A 13211-nucleotide genomic window follows, 5' to 3' on the forward strand; every position below is an offset into this window, starting at 1 on the left:
CCAGGGATGGCCATTCACCATCGCTGAATCAAAATAATAGATTGTCTGACCAATGTTGGAAACTTTTGCCATCGCTGGGAGAGAACCATATGGTTTCCCACCATCGATGATGCACAAGCAACGAATATTTTTTTTTTACAAAGTGCACGGCCATTTTGTCTAGCTCCGCCCCCAAACACTCCCATGAAGCTCAGCCCCTGGGCTTGCATTAGCCACAGCCTACTGAATTGTAAAGCAGGGGCGACCATCGGTGGGTGAAACCATTGATGGGTCCCTTGCAGATGGTTTCACACCATAGAGGTAACCCATGATGGCCATCCCCAGTTTCAGCTTGCACTGAATAAACCCCTCTGGCTTCTCACCCACTCATGCTTTCAGCTGTTGTGCTGAAAGTTGTAGCGCTACTTGTTTACTGCATTGTTATACCATGTACTGTCTTGTTTCCCTGCACACGGAGCTGTGGACCACTCATGGTGCACTAAGTAGGTATACTGTATATACATGTTATACCTTGTTGTTTCCCCCGTATATGGAACTGTGGACCACTCATGGTGCCCTAAGTAGGTATAACTGTCTATGGGGTCTATTCATAAAGCAGTGAAATAAGTAAGCCAGTGGAGAAGTTGCCCATGGCAACCAATCAGTGTTAAGGTAACATTTATAAAGCATACCTCCCAACTTTTCTGATTTGGGACTCATGCATACGCCGTATGACTCAGTAAGGGTGTGTGGCCTCTATCATGAGGGCGTGGTCTCATCTGAGTGGGCATGTTCTCATCAAACAGACCCATTTTTTATCATTTGGGGGGGGGGTGTCCTGCGATCCCCAAGCAGCCACTTTTGAGGACACTCCTCTCAGAAATAGTGTATGAAGGATAGCCCAATCCAAATAACATTTAGGACGCACCGTGTAATAGCCCTCTGGTATCAAGGTTACCTAATTAGTTTCCTAATAGAACAGCATAAAGTAATTTCCATACGGAATTATCATCACGGTATAATTTCCACAGACCATCAATCTTTATTGCAGTCCTCAGCCACATAGAAAGTGCTGCATAGCATGATACTGCTTTAACAATTTATTAAATACAGTGAAAATAATGAACAGACACTTCCCCAGTGTTTCTGCAAAGTTGGTAGTGCAACAGCCTTCAAAGGATCCAGCCAGCAACCTGTTTCGGTACTCCTTTCTCAGGCTGCGGATGAGACTTTCCTCTAGCCTACAAACCTTCAAGCGTTCCCTGAAAACTCACTTCTTCAGGTATAAACTCTACCCAATTACCACTTTTCTACACAGCTCACACAGAACTTACATGTGTTCTCCTCACACAACCTGAATACACGCATACAGTCGATGCATTAAGGTACGGGGTCTGCGGAGAATATGCAGAGAGTATCGGGGTTGCCAGATGCCGGGGTTTTCACTGACATGAAGGGATAATGAATTTGTACCTATGGCAGCTGGTCTGGTGTACAGACACTATTAGTACAGGTGTAATCTGCATTGTAATGGCTGACCGGGGAACCGTTTCCGGTCCATTTATGTGGGGGATAATGTTTCACCCGGTTCTCTGCACTCGCACCGAGGACTGGAAACGGTTCCCCAGTCAGCCAGTCCAACACTGGGTGGAATAGATGGGATGGGGACTCTACTACTCTGTTCCTCTACCCAATAAGACATTGGCTAAGAAGAACTTCATGCTACTATTGCGCATGCGCTCTCCTTCCTGGCGCTGGCAATGCGCATGCGCCTTGCTATTACCTGCCAGTGGACCTGCGCACGCGCCAACCATCTGACGGATAGCGGTGGGAGGGGCTAAGGTTGAGCTTATGACGCATACGCGCTTTCCGATTGCAGCCACCGGTCATATGATCTGCAACGCGCTTGCGCAGTGCAAGCCTCCTAGTGAAGGGTTTCGATTGGTGCACGGTTGGCGCCGGCGCAAAGCTGTCGCCCGCTCCGTGCGCCGGGATTGGCGGTTACTCTGCGCATGCGTGCACCGATCTCCCGGCTCGGGTCTGGGAGCCTTCGCGCCATTCGGAGGAGTGTGGTGGGGTGGCGCGTGCACGCGGTCAGCGGGTCACGTGCCTTAGGTCGCGCGGGGGGGCGGCGGAGGAGAGCGAGGCGTCGGGCACGAGTTACCTGAGAGTGGGGGGCGCGCTGTCCCCACCGACATCCCGGGACTCCGGCCCCAGAGACATCGCCGGGACACAGCCCGAGTCTCCGAGCACCCGCTGACATCATGAAGGGGTGAGCTGTCACACAACGCTGCCATGTGTCCGCTGTCACCCCGCCCCGGCCCCCCCGTCATAGATGCCCTGTATACTGCCCTACACCCCTGACTCCAGTCATAGATGCCTTGTATACTGCCCTACACCGCTGTATACCACTTACCCCCGTCACAGGTGCCCTGTATACTGCCCTATACCCGTGACCCCAGTCATAGGTGCCCTGTATACTGCCCTATACCCCTGACCCCAGTCATAGGTGCCCTGTATACTGCCCTATACCCCTGACCCCAGTCATAGGTGCCCTGTATACTGCCCTATACCCCTGACCCCAGTCATAGGTGCCCTGTATACTGCCCTATACCCCTGACCCCAGTCATAGGTGCCCTGTATACTGCCCTATACCCCTGACCCCAGTCATAGGTGCCCTGTATACTGCCCTATACCCCTGACCCCAGTCATAGGTGCCCTGTATACTGCCCTATACCCCTGACCCCAGTCATAGGTGCCCTGTATACTGCCCTATACCCCTGACCCCAGTCATAGGTGCCCTGTATACTGCCCTATACCCCTGACCCCAGTCATAGGTGCCCTGTATACTGCCCTATACCCCTGACCCCAGTCATAGGTGCCCTGTATACTGCCCTATACCCCTGACCCCAGTCATAGGTGCCCTGTATACTGCCCTATACCCCTGACCCCAGTGATAGGTGCCCTGTATACTGCCCTATACCCCTGACCCCAGTCATAGGTGCCCTGTATACTGCCCCTGACCCCAGTCATAGGTGCCCTGTATACTACCCTATAGCCCCTGACCCCCGTCATAGGTGCCCTGTATACTACCCTATAACCCCTGACCCCCGTCATAGGTTCCCTGTATACTGCCCTATAATCCCTGACCCCCGTCATAGGTGCCCTGTACACTGCCCTACTCCCCTGACCCCTGTTATAGGTGCCCTGTATACGACGACCCCCGTCATAGGTGCCCTGTATACTGCCCTACACCCGTCATAGGTGCCCTGTATACTGCCCTACACCCGTCAGGGGTGCCCTGTGCAGCGCCCCTGTCAGGGGTGCGCTGTGCAGCGCCCCTGTCAGGGGTGCGCTGTGCAGCGCCCCTGTCAGGGGTGCCCTGTGCAGCGCCCCTGTCAGGGGTGCCCTGTGCAGCGCCCCTGTCTCCCGTCAGGGGTGGCCTGTGCAGCGCCCCTGTCTCCCGTCAGGGGTGGCCTGTGCAGCGCCCCTGTCTCCCGTCAGGGGTGGCCTGTGCAGCGCCCCTGTATCCCGTCAGGGGTGCCCTGTGCAGCGCCCCTGTCTCCCGTCAGGGGTGCCCTGTGCAGCGCCCCTGTCTCCCGTCAGGGGTGCCCTGTGCAGCGCCCCTGTCATAGGTGCCTTGTACTCACTGGTGCCCTGTGTATTGACCCTGCGCCCTTTGTAGCGCCCCTGATCTGTCATATGTGCCCTGTATAGCGCCCCTGTCATAGGTGCTCTGTGTAGGGTCCCTGACCCCTGTCATAGTTGCCTTGTATTCACTGGTGCCCTGCGTATTGACCCTGCCCCCTGTCAGAGGTGCCCTGTATACCGCTGGTGTACTTTATACTGGCCCTGCCCCCTGTCATATGTGTCCTGTATACTACCCCTCTATACCGCAGACCTCGGTCATATGTTACCTGTGTACTGACCTAGGTTCCCGGTATACAGCTGACCTCTGTCATGTGTGTTCTATATACTAACCCAGTAATGTCAGCTGTTGTAATTTGCTGACAACTATATATCATTGATCCTGTCATGTGTTCCCTATATGCTTTCCCAGTTTCCTGCACAACACCCTCATCCTGTGTAATGGCCAGCCACTGTAATGTGTTGCCCTTTATAGTGTGCTCACTGCCGACACCTATATACTGCAAACCCCTGTCGTGCACTGTACACTGCTGACCCCTGGCAATTGTTCCTTATATACCACACTGACCCCCTGTATACAGCGCCCCTATACACTGCTGACACCAGCCATGTTTTCCCTTTATACTGCCCCAGCCTAGTGTATACTGCTGACAGTATTTACCTATGCCCCCGGTCATATGTTCCCTGTATAACACCCTGACCCCCCCCCCCCCTCCCATAGGGTGCTTATTCCTGTATACTGCTAACACCATATACCGCTGATCATGGTCACATGTTCCCTACATGCGGCCCAAACATCTTGTGTACATTCCTCCTTGCGCCCTGCCTGCCTCCCTGAGCCTCTGGTCATATGGGTCCTACCTACCGCCCTGGTCGTATGGGCCCTGCAGTAGGTGCCCTCTGTACCGCGCGCTGCCCCCTGCAGTAGGTGCCCTCTGTACCGCGCGCTGCCCCCTGCAGTAGGTGCCCTCTGTACCGCGCGCTGCCCCCTGCAGTAGGTGCCCTCTGTACCGCGCGCTGCCCCCTGCAGTAGGTGCCCTCTGTACCGCGCGCTGCCCCCTGCAGTAGGTGCCCTCTGTACCGCGCGCTGCCCCCTGCAGTAGGTGCCCTCTGTACCCCTTTAACCGGCCTCTGCCTATTGTAGTCTCTATCTGGTCCTTTCTTTTAAGTTTTAGTAAATCTACTGCTTGATGTTATGTATTATACAGTTAGGATTTCAATTTTAGTGCGGATTGAATAGCGCCAGGATTTTTTTTTTAAATTTATTCAATTCAGTGCTCTGTCATTTTGGGGAAGGCTGGTTCTTGCGCACTCAATAGGGTGTTTTGCAGCGAGAACTGTCATTATCCATCTAAAGTGCCCGGTGCGACGCTGTTTCCACCGCGCTAAGGGCAGCTATCAGCATTGCGCCGGATTTCTTGTTGAAGAAATCCTCTCGTCAGGTGTCGCAGCGCGCCGAATTGAATAGCACCTGGAGATAATTCCCGGCGCTGTGAATTGAATCAAGCCCTTGAATGTATCTTAGAGGCGTAGTGTATGTGGTCTCTAGCCATGCTGATTTCATTATCATTGTTTTGTTTGCAATATGCTACACTACCGTGTGTTATAATAAATGGTGACCTGAGTGAGGTGCTGTATGGAAGGGGATGGGTAAACAGGGCAGTGGTCTCGGTTTTTCTCTGCACCTTTTTCTACATCTTAAGGGGGGTACTCACGGAGCGATATTCTAAGCAATCTGACTAGATTGCTTAGAATATCAGCCTGATCGCTCCGTGAGTACCCCTTATAGCGATGCGCAGCCCCGCGCATCGCTATCGCTGCTGCTAGATTGGCCTGCATGCAGGCCAATCTAGCGGGTCGCTCACTTCACCCGCTGGGTGAAGTGAGCGGCCCCACGTCTCCCCCCGCACGCTCAGCACAGATCGCGCTGTGCTGAGCGGCGGGAGACGTGTGCTGAGCGGTTCGCTCAGCACACATCTCTCATGCATCGGCCCGTGGGTACTGGGCTTTAGAAAAGGCTGGCAATCTGGGGTGTCCTGGTGCGTATCTGTATACCCTGGGCTATCTTTCCCACACTGGCGGTTCTCTGATATGGCATTGGCTGGGTAAGAGGGATTTGTTTGTATCTTATGTGGAGGGGTGGCGAGCGGCTTTATAACCCCCAACCCCTTTTCTTCTATACCAACACGCTCTCTCCCTCAGTCTGCATGTGTGCGTGGCGCATGGACGGCAGCATTACAGTGAGACGTTTGGTATAATGTGGGATATTTCTAGAGGCTGGTGCTAGTGAATGGGTGAGCTGTACACAGCACAGAGCAGGCAGTAGATGTGTGTACAGTAGGTTATAGCAGAGATGGAAACGCTGTGCTGGCTGCAATTGCTGATTTCTTTACACAATATCAGAGCGCCCTCTTTATCCTGCCCACAGATGCTCTGTGTGTGGTCTGTATGCATGTATGTAATATACAGTATGCTATGCGGGTAATTCCGCTCTATGTAGTGAGCCATCCCAGAACGGCTTATCGCATCTGCCGACATTACAAGTTTTCTGAGTTTTATGGTCACTGAGTGCTCTAGATCTGCACAGTGAAGGCTTTGGTATAGACCAGAGGTTCTCAAACTCGGTCCTCGGGGGCCCACACAGTGCATGTTTTGCAGGTCTCCTCACAGAATCGCAAGTGAAATAATTAGCTCCACCTGTGGACCTTTTAAAATGTGTCGGTGAGTAATTAATACACCTGTGCACCTGCTGGGTTACCTGCAAAACATGCACTGTGTGGGCTCCCGAGGACCGAGTTTGAGAACCTCTGGTATAGACCATGGGTCTTCAACCTGTGGACATCCAGCTGCTGTGGAACTGCACATCCCAACGTGCCCTGCCACAGTTTTGCTATCAGGGCATGCTGGGATGTGTAGTTCCACAACAGCTGGAGTGCCACAGGTTGAAGACCCATGGTACAGACTGTAATAGGTGAGACTATTAATCAGCCAGTAGGCTGTGTTATACTATGTGGCCTATCTGCAGTACATTCCTGTCTGCCCTGGATACGGCAACTTTTATTAGCAATGTTTGAAAGGCGTTGGTCACAATCCTGCCTCCTTTCATGTCCTGTAACAGGTGGGAGGATCCTGCTGTTACCTGAAGGCGAGAAGCAGAGCTTCCTGCTCCGTGCATACTCAGCTATCAGTCACACAGCCCTGGGGTTGTGGTCTGTCCAGTAGTAGCACTGCCTCCTGCGCTGTGAGCGCTTGCTCACCATTGGCTGGCAGTAGGATCCCTTACTTGTGATACTCTGCAGGTGTATGAAATGTATATCTTCCCCTTTAAACCATTATGTAAATAACTTCATGAGTTAGATTAGTAAAGCAGTATATACGCAGTACGTTTTCAGTCGTGATGCTGGGGTTCAGGGAAGCAGTTTGCTGATCTTGGACCCTGGTGTCCTGTAAACTGCAGAAAGCTGATCGGAATTACAGAACCGATTGCAGAGCTGCTGCGGCCAAACGTACCTTTGCATTTAACGATGTGTTATGCTTTGGCAGGCGCTGTGTGCGAGGCACGCACATCTGCTGTTCTATCGTAACGAGACATTCTGGATGCCGTGCTGTAGTTCCTAGAAGCAGGATTAGTTGTCACTCGTTTGACGGATTTATTCGTTTTTGTTTTTTTTCTATTACATATTAAATTCTCATGATAGTCCTTCCTCTCAATCTGTACTCGAATTCCAAAATAATGGTTTGTTATTAAAAGTGATGATAAACAGATTTAGAGCACATATGTTCCAAAAACCTATATGGGCCATTTCTACAGGATATAGTGCCTGGGTCATAGCAAGAATAGAGAGCATTGTCTTACTTGTACTGACTGCATTTATCATCCGACGTAGTAATACTTGTCCCATAGCTCAGGACTCTTCCTGCTGTGTCTGACACCATGGTGACCAGAGCATGTGGTTCAGCAGGTGTGCATGCTTGTGTCCTCCTAGACCCATCTGATTGTAAGCTCACATGGCAATCTTCAGGTCTGTAAACTTAACACAGCAATGCTGAATAGAAGATCGTGGCCAAAACGTCCTCCACGTGCCGCTGGACCTGAAATCTGTCTATGGCTACCTTATTTCGAGGCATATGTGAATGACATCTCTCACTGCAGTATGGGTCACAGTGGTGGCAGTTTAGATGCTACAGAACTGAACTGTGTAAGGAGATCCCGAAGCCCTGGACAGTCGTGTCTATCTCTGAGTGGAATACATATGTATTCCCGTTTTTGCGGGATGCCGGCTGTCGACATCCCTGTGCACCGGTTGTCTGGATTCCGGCGTCTTTATCCTGATCGCTGGGATCCCAACAGCTGCCATATTGATTGCCTCCCCTCTGGGTGATGGTATGATTGGATATTCAGGGCCTACGTCAGTGTCGGGCAACTCGATTCACTTCAGCGGATGGATTGGGCGGCCTTCCAACTTTCAAAAGGGCCATGCATTACTCTTAATCTCAATAGTAATATAAGTAAATAAGTTTGATCAATGAAAGACACACCTATCCGTAATAAGTTATTGACAGGCCTTTTAAATTATAATTACTGACAAAACAGGAAGGACCTGGTGTGGGGGATGCACGTGAAGGCTTGGGTGTCCACATGCCGCCCCAGGGCCGTCTATCGCCCGTCACTGGTCTACGTGGACCGTGCATTAATCCTAGCCACCACTTTCTCACCATCCATGTGGCACTAATGAGTGTCTCAGACTAAATTTAACAAGCAATAGCTGTAAATATATTTAGGTCTTGGTGGAGCGATCTGCAGTGGGATCAGTTTCAGGGCAGCACATTCTTTCGCAGGCCGGTCAGAGGATATTTATAGCTATGAGTAATGCAACCAGCGCTGAATTCTGGTGCGTATGAAATATTTTTTTCACTAACTCCAAATTTTAACATTTCGCCAGCCGCAACTAGAATCCAATTCTTGTGCAGCGTCGCTGCTAGATCTATCGTGTGTCCCGTGTCTGCGTTTAACTACTTTACCCTAGTATGGGAAACTAATTAGCTGACAGTAGAGAATGCAGCGCTCAAGAATGCCAAGCGCCAGCTAAACAGTATGTCCCGAGATTCCCTGCAGCGCCACGATCTAGAATACACTCCACTTGTCATTTGACAAAGCAAAAATTCCGGTGCTCTTTCTGTGGTAGCAGCTTAGCAGTCTGTTGTCTGGGATGCTGAGGCCACACTCCCCAACCACATGCTCAGCTGTCAGTGCTTGGATGATACTTTGTGTGCATTTATCAGGATTAGAGAGGAGGAGAGATCATTGCTTTGTGCTCTCACTGGATCCCTGCCGTACCGATGCGATGTCTGCGTGCCCCCTGACCTTAGATTAGAGGCAGGGAGCGACACTTTGAGTGACGATATGTCTGTGGACTTTATTTTCTTTGCTTTAATCCATCCTTTGCCGATACTTGGTGGAATTGGCCGCTGTGTCTGATGCATACTGAACACCTAGCAACTTAAACTTTCTTGCATGGTTAGCAATGCTTTTTTTAATTACATTTGTATTGAAATAAAAAATCCCCTATAATGCAGCCTTGGTTTATGCCTTAGCAATATATATATATTATTTAATGCAAATAAAATTGTATTCTGACTGAGACTCGCTTTAGGAATGATCATTTAATCCTCTTTTGTTTTGTTCCAGTAGCCGGATCGAGCTGGGAGATGTGACTCCACATAACATAAAGCAGCTGAAGAGGCTGAACCAGGTCATCTTCCCCGTCAGCTATAATGACAAGTTTTACAAGGATGTCTTGGAAGTTGGGGAGCTGGCAAAACTTGGTGAGGTGGTTGTAGGGTCTTCAGCTGTTAAAGTGAAAATGCCGCTTTTATTCAGTGTGTAGATTTTGTCGTCATTTATTAAGAAATTGGAGCCGGTTCCTAGTTGGGTCATCAAGAACATGACCTGGCTGACACGTCGCACTCAGCGCAGTGTGCGTCCCAGCTCTCACTGCGCCACCGTGCACATAAGGTGTGCCGCTACAAGGGTTAAGAGGAGGACCAAGAAGAGAGTGGGGCGTGCGGAGCAGCTGTGGGGACTCTGCAGAGCCTATGTCTATTTGTTTACTAGTCATTAATAAAAGGAGCTGTGGCTTTTTCTCAGATGCTTCACAATTGCTAGAATGATTTCTTTGTGGCTATGTACTATTATTGCTGCTTCTCATATATTGTCTCTCTTCACTTTAGCCTATTTCAATGACATTGCAGTGGGAGCAGTATGTTGTAGAGTGGATCACTCTCAGAATCAGAAGAGACTGTACATCATGACCTTGGGTTGCCTGGCGCCATACCGCAGGCTAGGAATAGGTAGGTCTTCATGCTTCTCTCATGCCCACGCCCGACACTGCAGGCACAGAATAAAGACACGTTACTTATTAGCAGTGACCTCTCCAGTCTTGTGCACTGTATAATAGCAGACCTGTGATTGCACTGAAATTCTAGTTTAAACGGATAATTTGATCTTTCTGGCTTTCATTGTTAAAGGGCCCGCCTGTCCGGATTACCCCAATCTTCTAGCTATTGTTCAGGATTTGTGTTCAGGTGTCCCTGTGGACACAACTGCCTGACGCAGAGATAGGGCTGGGCATGTGCCCGGTGGCTGGATCAGCCATAAGAGGGAGAGCATTAAATCTGTAAATAATTTCTTGTTTTGCACGAGGGCTCCTTGTTTTCTCATACGTAGAACTCGGGGACATTTACTAAGTAGTGATAAGAGCAGAGAAGTGAGCCAGTGGAGAAGTGGCCCCATCAACCAATCAGCAGCTCTGTATCATTTTATAATATGCAAATTATAGATGTTACTTCAGTGCTGATTGGTTCATTTTATAATATGCAAATTATAGATGTTACTTCAGTGCTGATTGGTTGCCATGGGCAACTTCTCCACTGGCTCACTTCTCCACTCTTATCACTGCTTAGTAAATGTCCCCCTTAGTAACGGAAACTGCTTAATAAAAGACTGATACTCTGAAACATAGGGAAGTTTTATTTGTGAATTCACTAATATGACAGTGAGTACACAACGTGAATGTGGAACACCAGGTCATTGTCACTGATAGTTTGCTTGTCCTAATTCACATTCACCCCCTCAGCAGCTCTACATCTGGCGATCAGGGGAAAATAATGGTTTTGTCTTCACAGGAACAAAGATGCTGAACCACGTATTAAACATTTGTGAGAAAGATGGCACCTTTGACAACATCTATCTGTAAGTGTCTCGTCACGTCTCTCTTGGTTTGTACCACTGAATCCTGCCTGGCACACGCTGTGGTGTTCTGATCCCCCTCCACACGCTTCTGTGCACCTATAGCGCTATATAGGCTAGGATGTCACTTTTCCTATCCAGAAAACCAGTGTGTTAAAGCCATGGATCCCTACTACAGGGCTATGCTGCATTGTGAAAAATGGCTCTAAGCTTTTATGTCTCCATGAATTAACTACCTTAAACTATAAACCTGGAGACCTGACGGAGACCTGAGATTTACCCTGTGTTTCAGGATATGGTAACTGTTAGTGGTGTGTATTAGCTTGCAGACATCCTGATATTGCAGTTAAAAGCATTTTAAGGGGGGAATTCAATTGTTTGAAAAGTCGGTTGGGTGTCTGTTTTTTCCTATCTAATAGGGAAAAAAACAGACACCCAACGGACTTTTCAAACAATTGAATACCCCCCTAAGTGTCTGCTTCAAAACATGTTTGAAGTTGTGAAACCTACACTGTATAAAATGCTTTCAGTCACATTATCAGGATGTCTTCATGCAATTTCCGACCTACCACGGTCCTATTCTCAGTTTACAGTCAGTCTAATATTATCATCGGTAAGGGTATTCACTCTGAACCACTCTATACATTCCTTTGTGAAAGCGGCTGTCTTTGCAACACACAAGTGAACATTGTCCTGAATATTAGAGGGTCACATACTGTATATTGGTTCCTGCCCCTTCATGGAGACACTGGGGTGGGGGGTGGAATTGCATGGTCTCCATTACCGGTTGTATTGGACTAAGGACCTAATTCAGACCTGATTGCAACAGCAAATTTGTTCTCTAATGGGCAAAACCTTGTTGCACTGCAGGTGGGGCAGATGTAACGTGCAGAGAGAGTAAATTTGGGTGGGGTGTGTTCAAACTGAAATCTATATTGCAGTGTAAAAATAAAGCAGGCAGTATTTACCCTGCACAGAAACAATATAACCCACCCAAATCTAACTCGCACTGCATGTTACATCTGCCCATCATGGTTTGCACATAGTTTTGATCAGGTCTTAATTAGGCCCTAAGTTCTGAAAAACAACATAAAACGGTTTTGTTGTCACCCTCTTGCATTAGTGATAAACAATGCTTTTTTTTGGGGGGGGGGGGGGGGGGGGGTGTCACAGTAACTGAAATCCCTTTATATTGAAAGTACACTGGTGTTCTGCAGACGAGGTGCGAGCCATTGTGTGGGATGTCGCTGGTTCCTGCGAGTTAATAGGCTGCTTTCTTTTGAGTATTGCCTTGACCCACACAACGGCGGCCTCCGCTGGGCTCAGGGACACCTCTTTCATTTAGATCTGTTCTTTTTTCTCTTTGTTCTGTACAAATGTTCTTCCCTTGTGGTCTCAGTGCAGATACATTTGTTTTATTACAGGCATGTCCAGATCAGTAATGAGTCCGCCATAGATTTCTACAGGAAGTTTGGCTTTGAGATAATTGAAACAAAGAAAAACTATTACAAGAGGATAGAGCCGGCCGACGCTCACGTGCTGCAGAAAAACCTGAAGCTTTCTTCTCCGGCGCAGAATTCCGACGTGCAAAAGAGTGAAAACTAAACAGAAACGAACAAACCCTTTTCTTGCACTTGCTTGTCGCCAAATATGGAAAGAGACCCGTTGAGTTTTACTCTGACCGTACACTTCTAATCTCTTCTTCCTTATCCACTTGAGAGAAAAAACAAAATAATTAAAAGCTAAAAAAAAGTGTGTCGAATGCTTCTTCAGAGCCGTACAATCTCACACGTATATATATTGTTTGGTTGAACTCTGACATGTTTTCCACTTGTGGAGATCATACTTGCAGGGGAGTTATGGATTTTCTTTTGGCTTTTCAACCGTTTCCCCCCCATTTGTTCGGGAGAGTGAGTGGCTTCTATCAGTCTGGAATAGTCTTTAAATAAAAACTAATTTCTTTTTAGCATCCTCTCTCTAATCTCATTGCTGTTTGTTTTTTGTATTTTTTAAGAGAAAGTACAATTAGACACAATTACACATTGGTTAGTAAAGTTCAATCGTTGACAGAGGTGGGACGGGTTGGTAAATGCTGTCTGGCAAGTATTAAGGACCAGATTCGGCCAAAACAGCTTTTCGTGTTAGCATAATACATAAATCTGACACTGAAAAATCGGCTCACTACTCACATTTATCATCCGATTGTGCACAAAGTTATACCACTGGTGACCATCGTGCATCTTCGGGTCTTCCCTGTAAGAAGACTGAACTTCTGTGCAGATCCATATTGCCTGACTTCAGTCTGTACGACTGGGCTTAGCTCCTGCTGTTTTGT

General features: G+C 48.6%; 1 protein-coding gene across 2 annotated transcripts; it reads left to right on the forward strand.

Moving 5' to 3' along the window:
- Positions 1 to 1909: 1909 nt before the first annotated feature.
- NAA50 (N-alpha-acetyltransferase 50, NatE catalytic subunit) lies at positions 1910 to 12842 on the forward strand. 2 transcript variants are annotated; one of them, XM_063956800.1, is made up of 5 exons: positions 1910 to 2251; positions 9320 to 9453; positions 9859 to 9978; positions 10813 to 10879; positions 12301 to 12842. In XM_063956800.1, the coding sequence occupies exons 1-5, from the start codon at positions 2244 to 2246 to the stop codon at positions 12479 to 12481; spliced, it is 510 nt and encodes a 169-aa protein (XP_063812870.1). In that variant the 5' UTR covers positions 1910 to 2243; the 3' UTR covers positions 12482 to 12842. The 2 variants fall into 2 exon arrangements, with proteins under 2 accessions (XP_063812870.1, XP_063812869.1); XM_063956799.1 differs by having other exon boundaries at positions 1914 to 2251; positions 9317 to 9453.
- Positions 12843 to 13211: the final 369 nt, after the last annotated feature.

The sequence above is a fragment of the Pseudophryne corroboree genome, chromosome 2, assembly GCF_028390025.1.
Source record: "Pseudophryne corroboree isolate aPseCor3 chromosome 2, aPseCor3.hap2, whole genome shotgun sequence".
Lineage (NCBI taxonomy): Eukaryota > Metazoa > Chordata > Amphibia > Anura > Myobatrachidae > Pseudophryne > Pseudophryne corroboree.